Source organism: Amphimedon queenslandica, unplaced genomic scaffold, assembly GCF_000090795.2.
Source record: "Amphimedon queenslandica unplaced genomic scaffold, v1.1 AMPQUscaffold_12220, whole genome shotgun sequence".
Classification (NCBI taxonomy): Eukaryota; Metazoa; Porifera; class Demospongiae; order Haplosclerida; family Niphatidae; genus Amphimedon; species Amphimedon queenslandica.
Genome location: NW_003547541.1, coordinates 6,587 through 16,711, shown reverse-complemented (window position 1 = coordinate 16,711; position 10,125 = coordinate 6,587). Strand labels below are relative to the sequence as shown.

Here is a 10,125-nt window from a genome sequence, read left to right as displayed (position 1 = left end):
CCTTGAGACACACTGGACTTTAGCAAGTATAAACAGACACATTCTTAAGTACTGTATGCATAGTATGTATACCAGAAAGTGACTTGTGAAGTGAATATCAGTTTATCTCTTTCAAACAGACCCCTGGTGGTGTACATAAATACAAGAGGCTTGTAAAAATTTAGCAAAATTTTGCTATTAAAAGTCACCACACACAAAATTAATGACACACAATAAAAATAAATGTACTGGAAATGATACACTGTGAAATCACAGGTAACATTAATTTGGCTGTCCTTATATGGTTAGTAATATTAGAAACACATTTCTGTGTAGTAGTGTAGTAGTTTGGATGGTTGCACTTTAAATGTGATTAGCTGATGATATATCTACTACAATAGTGCATTCCTTTGTAACTGAGCCTTGAGAAGACAATGGAAGAAAAGGGAGAATATGATATAGCAGCTCCTGTAGAAGGAGGAGAGGGGAATACTTATGAACTGGCTGATATTAGTGGTAGGAGGAATCAGGATTATAGTGCTCAATCAACAGGAGCTGTTAAGGAGACTACATCAAAGCAGTCAACATGGAGCAAACCATTAGTTGTCATTGCTATACTGCTGTGTCTCGTTGTGATGCTACTCTTGATAACACTTGGTTTGTTACTGCTTCAATTGGCTGCTAGAGATGATGTATGTACCAGTACAGCTACTACTGGAGCTGTTGCTGGTAACAATGAATATCCTAACTTCACTCAATGGGCTAATGATATAGTATCTAGAGTTAACGGGAGCATTCCTGACTTTAATGAATGGGCTAACGGTGTTGTTTCTAAAGTTAACAGTTGTCATATGGAGTCACTGTGTGGTTCAGGAAGAGGATGGACAAGACTAGCATATCTGGATATGACTGATGCTTCAAAGAACTGTCCTTCTGGGTTTAGACTGTACCAGTCAGGATATCATAGAGCTTGTGGTAGACCAGCAACAAGCAGTGGTAGCTGTGTATCAGTTCAGTTCTCATCTGATGGTATCAGTTATTCTCAGATATGTGGTAGAGTAACTGGGTATCAATGGGGATCACCAGATGCACTACATAATGAAGGCAACAATCATCGCAATGACGTTAATTCTTCATACATTGATGGTGTTAGCATCACTCGTGGGTCTTCTCGTCAACATGTCTGGTCACTGATGGCTGGTTACACTGAAACAAGCTCTTCAGCAACAAATGCGTGTCCATGTAATACTGATAGTACAGTATCAGTGCCATCTTTCATTGGTAGCAACTACTTCTGTGAATCAGGTAGTCGCAATGTTGATTGGTCAAGTACCCTCTACACATCTGATCCACTCTGGGATGGTCAAGGTTGTGGTTCTAACGAAACAGCTTGTTGTAATGTTCCTGGTATCCCATGGTTTCACAGAGACTATGGTAGCACTACCACTACAGACTATATTGAGTTGAGGGTGTGCGGAGATGAGGGAACTACTAATGAAGATGTTCCCGTTAGTTTGTATGAGATTTATGTTAAGTAGTGACATGTGAGTGGTGTGTTTATCTACATTTGTACAAGTACATGCTGTTTTGATGTTTTACTATCAAATTTGTTCTAATTAGTATTGCAATTACTTGACATTCAAAAAATGACAATAATTCTGATTACTGGATTGAGTGTATTGCCAGGTACATTACCTATACTATAACACACCTTGAGACACACTGGACTTTAACAAGTATAAACAAGCACATTCTTAAGTACTGTATGCATAGTATGAATACCTGGAAAGTGACTTGTGAAGTGAATATCAGTTTATCTCTTTCAAACAGACCCCTGGTGGTGTACATAAATACAAGATAGGTAATAGAGTCAATGAGATTGAGAACACGCTGCTTGACATCATCTGCTGGCTCAGTCCTGTCTATAGCATTGTGAAACACCACATTGAATGCCTACAAACAATAATACTTAATACATACTCTACCAATACACATTCTTATGATTAAAGGTCTAAGAGAGATTAGGGTACATATCTTACTTTCAGTGAGAACTGGTATATGGGGTTGATCTTGCACAAGTCATTGAGTATGAAGTATAGTATTGAGGCTCTGGCAGCTGCAGGTCGGTAGCTCTCTCTTGCTTCATTGATCTTCTTCTCAGTTACCTTAGCTTCAGCAACCTACAGTATACAATGTATAGTCTCAAGTTTTATTACATTTTCTAATACATATTGATGTGCTTATGCTGTGTAGAAGGTTTGAGCTGATTCTGAATTTAATTTTTCAAGTTATGGTCTTTTTAAGAAAATGCTAAAATTTTGAAAAATACCCAAGGATATAGCCCATGGTTTTTTCTAAAAAATGGCTCCAAATTCCCCCTAAATTTTTATTACATTTTCTGATGCATATTGATGTCCTTATGCTGTGTAGAACATTTGAGCTGATTCTGACTTTAAGTTTTTGAGTTACGGCCATTTTAATAAAATGCCAAAATTCTGAAAAATACCCAAGGATATAGCCCATGGTTTTTTTCAAAAAATGGCTTCGAAATCACCCCAAATTTTATTACATTTTCTGATACATATCAATGTCCTTATGCTGTGTAGAAAGTTTTAGCTGATTCCGACTTCAATTTTTTGAGTTACAGCCATTTTAAGAAAACGCTAAAATTTTGAAAAATACCCAAGGCTATAGCTCATGGTTTTTTCCAAAAAATGGCTCTGAAATCACCCCAAATTTTTATTACATTTTCTGATTCATATTGATGTCCTAATGCTATGTACAAAGTTTGAGCTGATTCCAACTTCAATTTTTTGAGTTACAGCCATTTTAAGAAAACGCTAAAATTTTGAAAAATACCCAAGGCTATATAGCCCATGGTTTTTTCTAAAAAATGGCTCCGAAAGCACCCCAAATTTTTATTACATTTTCTGATTTATATTGATGTCCTCATGCTGTGTAGAAAGTTTTAGCTGATTCTGACTTCAATTTTTTGAGTTACGACCATTTTAAGAAAATGCTAAAATTTTGAAAAATACCCAAGGCTATAGCCCATGGTTTTTTTCAAAAAATGGCTCTGAAATCACCCCAAATTTTTATTACATTTTCTGATACATATTGATGTCCTAATGCTATGTACAAAGTTTGAGCTGATTCCGACTTTAATTTTTTGAGTTACGACCCTTTAAAAGTTTTGAATATAAGGCCTATACTCTTTTAGCATTAAAAATTGGCTCGTATTACCAATATTATTATTTTTAGAATAAAAAACACACACACATGTACACACAAACACATAAGTTACAATGCATGTATCTTACCTTTATTTCAATCTCAGCCACTGTCCTCTTAGTAATTTCAAGGTTCTCCACTAGACTAGTGTCACCAAGGAAGTTCCCTCCTGCCGATGAAAGACGAGACAATAGTGAGTCCTCAAGTTCCTTTAATTTGATTTTAAATTCATTTTGTTGACGTGTCAGCTCAGCCTTTGGACAAAATCAAAGACATAAAATACTTTAAATACTATTAAATAGAATGATACTTTAGTTTTTTCAAGGTCTGGTCGTTCTTTGGCGACCACTTCAGCTAGTAGCTGATCCTCCAGTCCATCTCGTGTGACAGTGAAGTTAATGAGTGTGGCTTGAGCCTGCATCTCAGGCTTATAGTGAGGATTAGCTAGGTTGGTCTGGAGTATCATACGGAACCTAAAGAATAAATAATAATAATAATAATAATAATAAATAATAATGGACATAATAATAATAATAATAATAATAATAATAATATTTGTACATGTACATGCATACAGTATGTGACAGTATAAAAGTTCAAATTTATTAGAATTGTGTATGAGTCATTGAGTATACATGTATATGAATAGAGGAAATGGCTGAGATAAAATCAGGGTATTCTTTAAAATATTTAAAGTTAGTTAGATATATGTACATGTACATGTATATACATGTACGTGTATGTACAATAGTATAAAAATTATTGGATTGTTCTTACGATGGGTGGTATTCCACTTCTTTGTCTCCCATCTTAATGTACCTTCCTTTCTTTATAGTGAGTCGTCCCAGTAGTGGGTCCAATACTGGGTCTACATTCTCACCAATGTTCTCCAATAGAAGACAATCACCATTAGACACTGCACTCTCTATTGAATCCAAATATCTGCAGAATGAAAAAAACATTATTCATTATCAACAGTCAATTACATATTCCTTCAAACCCATGTTTAGTATACTGGTCTGTGTTTTAGTGTCCAATACTCCAAACACATGTACAGTGTATGTACATGTAAACCATTTATTCTTAACAATAGTAATACATTTACACATACAGTACTACATTAACTTCCTTACCCTTTATTTCCCAGTCGAACTACTTTAAGATTCTCAGCCTCCCTAGTCTTGATCCACTTGACTCCTTGCAGCTGTGGGTCAATCATTAGCGGCCATCGCTCAGCGTTGGTTAGTATGGTAGCATTCTCTATGGACATACGATCATTGGGAAGGTTCTCATTGTTCCACATTGCAACAGTAGCAGCATCAGTTAACAGTGCTAGTACATCTAATCCTTCAGTCCTTGGTATTGTTGGCTATGTGTGGATATGAATGTACATTAAATACATGTACATGTATATGGGGTGGCCAGTGTGTGTGTGTCTGGAGGTGAGTATCAGTAATGTAATACCTGAGTCCCTTGATATCTGCCCTCAGCTTCACCTCAAGCAGATATCTCAGTCCTCAGGTATTACATTACTTACACACACACACACACTGGTCACTGTACATATGTACATTCTCACATTAAGTGTCCCAAGGAATGGTATCCATTTTCCTTCCAGTAGGTCAATACGATAGCTCCGTCCAAAGCAGCCCACGTATGATATATAAGAGGCAGTCATCAGTACATCACCAGCTAGTGTCTTCTCTTCCTCCTTCATCTTCTCAACAGATTCAGCCCAACGTACCTTCTCTGACGCTAAACCATTTACTAACCTACAGTACATGTGTACATGTACATGTAGATCACATCAGCTTTAAAAAACCAAATAGCCCAGAGTTTTTTTCAAAAATGGCTCCAAAAACATCCCCAATATTTATTGCATTTTAAACACACATATTGATGTACTTATACATGTACTTGTACCTGTTAGCTAGACCAATGATTGTAGCAGTGGACTCAGCTTCTTGTTGACATTTTAGCTTAGCAGCAGTAGCTTCCTCAAACTCTCTAGTCAACTCAGAGAGATTATCATCCAATTCCTACATGAACAATCATAATAATTATACATGTACATGTACTCAATGTGTTACTTTTATTTTAGCTTTTATTTTTGATAGTTTCTCCTGAGCTGCAGCTAAGTCTGCATTAGCTGTTGCTAGTGCCTTCCTTTTTGGCTCAACGTCACAGAAAACCTCATAAAAATTAACAATGTTAATAACCCAAGCACACAGACCTATGAAAAGAAGTAGTAATGATATGCATATACAATATAATAATAATAACGTTTTACCTGCAGCAGCTGCTGATTTAGCTCGTACAAAGTCAGGATCAAACTCTTTATCTTGAAGGTAAGGCTCCACTGCTTTCCTGTTAGCATCTTGTATGTTCTCCTTATCAAAGTGTATCAACATGTCCAGGAACTGGTCCAACTTCCCCATGTAATTCTTTCCAGCATTCCATGAAGTGTCTTTGGGTATTTTATTAGAAGGAGCGGTCAATACCATCACCGCTCCTATGACTTTAACTACAATTGGAGGTGGTTTTCCAAATGATTTCAATTCAGTCAGGTTGGCTTTGTTAAGAGTATTGAGTGCTTCGGAGGCAGCTGCTAAAGCTGGTTCCGCACGAGCTAAATCTTGTTCACAGTCGTGCTGCTTCTTGGATACTTCTTCGGCAAATTTAGCGACTTTCTTTTCCTCACCGTCGGCAAAGTCTTTTTCTTTCCCGACCTTCTCCTGCTCAATGCCTACTCTCTTAATGAGAGCATCAGCATCATCGTTCTTTTGTTTTAGCTCAACTTCCTGGGCAGCCAATTTCTCCTTCAAATCATCCACCTACAGGACACAATGTATGTATAATCAATAGGTCAATATAATGAGTAACTATATGCGTATATTAATTTCAGTATTTTTGACATACTGTACATGTACATGTAGTTAATAATGGTTTGATTTTAAAACTACTATTTTCTTTATTATTTTACTGTACGTACTTGAGCTGATGTGCTCTTCAGCTTCTCCAGTCCTCCTTCTAACCTCTCCATGTTCCTCAATAACTCACTGTGCTTCTTACTCAATAAATTACGATATAAATTAATCTATAATAATAATAATAAATAATAAATTAAAATACTATATTAATAATACTATGATAAAGTTAATGACATACCAGTTCTAAGAAGCTCTTAGGTGTGGTGTAGTTATATCTTCTCTCATTAGCTAGGTATTGCTTGCTCATATCATTCACACTGGTATGAACATAGGACATGAATAAACTAATAGACTGACGTACAGCAGGCTATTATACACAAGAAATGCAAAGATTAAAAACACATATACAACATTGAGTATCTATTACCGTTATGAGTTCAACTTCAGAAAGGAATCTTGAGCTGACGGATATGAGAGCTTCTTGTGGCCACTCATGAAACCAGTCAATACAAGTACAACTAACAACAGCTGGGAACTTACGCCCACGCACTCTTAACGTGGTACCAACAGGAGAAAAACATAATACAACCTAACAAGAAAATAATAAAAATTTATGATACATTTCTTAATTTTAATAAAGTTTTACAGGACACACACAAAAATTAATAGATTAAAGTACTTTAAGTTGTCTCCGGACTCTATCAATGAAGAATCTCCATATATTCTCCCTGGTGTCCTGTATACCTGCTCCCTTCACTTCATTACGTAGTCCACTGATGATATTCTCTAACTCATCATCAGCAAACAGACCTGGTATCTCTCCTGAGGCTAGCAAATCATTTATTAACACTAGAAACTTCTCATCAGGAATCTAATAACAATAATAAAATAATAATAGTCATGTACAGTTAAAAAAGTACATTGGAGAGGGACTTTTGTCAGATTTTTGAGAAACTTTAAAAATTCGTAAAAATATAATTTTTGATCAGAATCAGCTCAAACTTTTACACAACATAAGTACATGGTATATGTATCAGAAAATGTAATAAAATTAAAAATAGAGTACAGTACCTGTGCATCTGTCAATAGGAATATGGTGCCCACTGATTTTAGACCTGCTTTGATGTAGAGCTGAGCTAGGTCAGTCCTAAGGTCAGTCACGCTGTATCCTTTCCTCAGTTGTATCTGAAACACCTCCAGTCCAGCGACAGACCCGGCCAGCCTCGTAAGACTCTGCTTTCCACTTCCACCAACTCCAACAAGGAGAGCATTGCCACGAGGAGACTCAAGGATACGACTAATACGACAACTAAACAACAAACAAACAAACAAACAAACAATGAATATATAACAATAATAATAATATGTAGTGAAAAGTATACATGTACATGTACAATTGTACAATAAAGATATTGGTAAAGGCAGTGTACTATATGCATGTACATGTACATGTATACGTACATGTGTTGCATGGCAGCTTCAAAGAGTACAAGGTTCATGACAGCATTGATCTCATTGTAGGAGTCGAGTGCTTCCTCTAGTATCTTGTTCAGTGTGGGCCAGGCAGTGATGGGCATGTACTTAGGCTCTCCTATACCGGTAGCAAAATGACAGTAGATTAGTGGCTCTGCCTTGAGGGCTTCATCATCGAGATCCTATTAATAATAATAATAATAATAATAATAATAATAATAATAATAATAATAATAATAATAATAAATAAATATATAATGTACATGTACATGTACATGTACACTCTATTAAAATAATATTATAGCATATACATGTACATGCATAAGTACATGTACATGTACATGTATATGTACAAGTACATGTACAGTACATGCATTAAAAAGGTCGTGCTTACATCAAATGATTGTTTAGCAATGTCAAACTTGAGTTTATTGAATGTTGATATGTCTTTATCATCAATGAACTTGTCCCCATAGACTCTGCTAGCCTCGTGAAGCCAGACACGAACAAAGTCCATTGGAGTCTTAACACAATCAGGACCAGCAAATAACACACCCTGTACCATGTAGATAAAGACTGTAATTATCATTAATATAAGGACATTAGTATGGACCCTTTAAAAATTAACTGACAAATGTACATGCACATGTACATGTACACATACAAAGTCTTTACAAATTTACATTAAAAGTTTTGTATTTTCTGGTAATTTTAAAGGGGAAAATTTGGTGGCCATTTGCCCACCAATGACTAAAAATTTAGCAATTGATCAAACTTTACTCATGCATGTACATTAAAAATTACCAGCTACACATACAGTATATATTACTTACCTGAAAGACATTTGAGAGGTCCCTAAGATTAAAGATATAATGAAACTTGACAGCAGTGGGGAGGAATGAGGTAGCAATCTTGTTATGAAGCGTTAAAGCACCACTGACTATCTTCTCACTGATACGCTGGATAGAGACAGGGAAGCCAGAGGAAGTCAAGTGCCCCATTAAAATGCTCTGGTATATAGTCCTCAGTGCTTCAGTAGCAGGGAAGCTAAGGGCAAACACACTGAAGTGACGTTGTAGTCTTGAGTTAATGGTGAAACTGCCAGAAGTTGGGTTCATGCAGGATATGTATTGAACATTATGGACTTCCTTAAGGATCAGTTTGTTCCTATCGTACCAATGACTGTAGTCCAAGTGCTGTCGTATTAATGTGTGGGGCTGTACTGTACCATAGGTATCAACCACAGGCATATTCATGTCATCAATGAAATATATTAGCTTCTTATTTCCTGGTGGACCGTAGTTACGACCTGCTTTCTTCTCCAGCGGTTTCTCCATTACGTGTTGGAGCATGAGTGATGTTGTGTAGTAGTTGAATGGGATCATAGTGACCATCATGTTCTCATCAAGTGAGTTCAGCTTGTCATTAATGAGGACTGTCTTACCACAGCCAGCATTACCTACTAGCATTACTGGTCTACCATTAGTTATTAGTAGATCAAGGAAGTATCTGTAACGGACTGTCTCCAATGTATGGACCAGCATACTCTGTATGATGATGAAAATAATAATAATAATAATAATAATAATAATAATAATAATAATACATTTATGATGTATTATAAAGGATGCCTTACTAGTATAAATATCATAGAGAAAATACCCACTATATTATCATAATAATATGCTACTGTACATAGTACAGTGCATAATAGAAGATACATGTACATGTAATATTATACATATACTGCACATGCTCACTTGAAGAGGTATGTCAGAGTCATAGTTGAAGTTTGGTACTTTGTCACTCCAGGGGGCCCACTTCTTGGTCTCGGGGTCAAGGAAATAATCAAATACCGTCCCCTGACTGGGGAACTTGATGTTCTTGAATTCACTCACCCACCACTTGGAGAACTCAACTCTGTAATCTATCAACTATCAAATACAAACAAACAATAAAAATAATAATAATAATAATCCTATGATTAAAAATAAGCAGCTTGAATAGCTAATTTATTATACATTTAAAAAATTTAAATGTATTTGTCTAAGCAGTAAACACTCAATTTTGCAGTATAAATCCTTACAATTTAAATAGTGAAAAAAACATTTATGATACACACTACATGTACATGTACATGTATAATATAATGTTAATATTTATAACCTGATCTTGGAACATGGCTCCACCAAAGGCCCATACTGCAGCAAACACAAAATAAATCTCATACACTTCCTTGTTTGAGTCTGGAGGTGTGTTCTCCGGAGTGAGGAGAGCCTCCAGTAGGTAGCAGAGTGTCTGGATCATGCTGCTCTCTGATACCGGGGTGATCTTCTTGAACCTGTGCCGCAGTGTCTCCAGACAAGGAGGGATGTATCTGTCAAATAATATGGTGAGGTTTGCCTTCTCTGATTGTACCTCTCTCTTATCAATCCAACTCTGGACATAACTACATGTATAATATATAATAAAGAGAGTGAATGAGAGATCAAATACATGTACATGTACATGT

General features: G+C 36.0%; 1 protein-coding gene across 1 annotated transcript in view; it reads right to left on the bottom strand.

Moving 5' to 3' along the window:
• Positions 1-970: 970 nt before the first annotated feature.
• The window catches only part of LOC100633992 (dynein beta chain, ciliary-like), a gene marked incomplete at its 5' end in the record, with an annotated part of 15,735 nt that continues 6,580 nt past the window's right edge, over positions 971-10,125 (bottom strand). Inside the window, 20 exon segments of the mRNA XM_020004415.1 lie at positions 971-1,932; positions 2,019-2,159; positions 3,300-3,464; positions 3,521-3,683; positions 3,988-4,152; positions 4,344-4,579; positions 4,790-4,982; positions 5,134-5,249; positions 5,301-5,443; positions 5,501-6,044; positions 6,203-6,307; positions 6,379-6,507; positions 6,568-6,729; positions 6,820-7,011; positions 7,212-7,449; positions 7,602-7,795; positions 8,008-8,169; positions 8,447-9,160; positions 9,374-9,547; positions 9,780-10,125. The exon segment at positions 9,780-10,125 is cut by the window's right edge and continues 5 nt beyond it. Coding sequence (XP_019859974.1) covers positions 1,675-1,932; positions 2,019-2,159; positions 3,300-3,464; positions 3,521-3,683; positions 3,988-4,152; positions 4,344-4,579; positions 4,790-4,982; positions 5,134-5,249; positions 5,301-5,443; positions 5,501-6,044; positions 6,203-6,307; positions 6,379-6,507; positions 6,568-6,729; positions 6,820-7,011; positions 7,212-7,449; positions 7,602-7,795; positions 8,008-8,169; positions 8,447-9,160; positions 9,374-9,547; positions 9,780-10,125 — 4,540 coding nt within the window.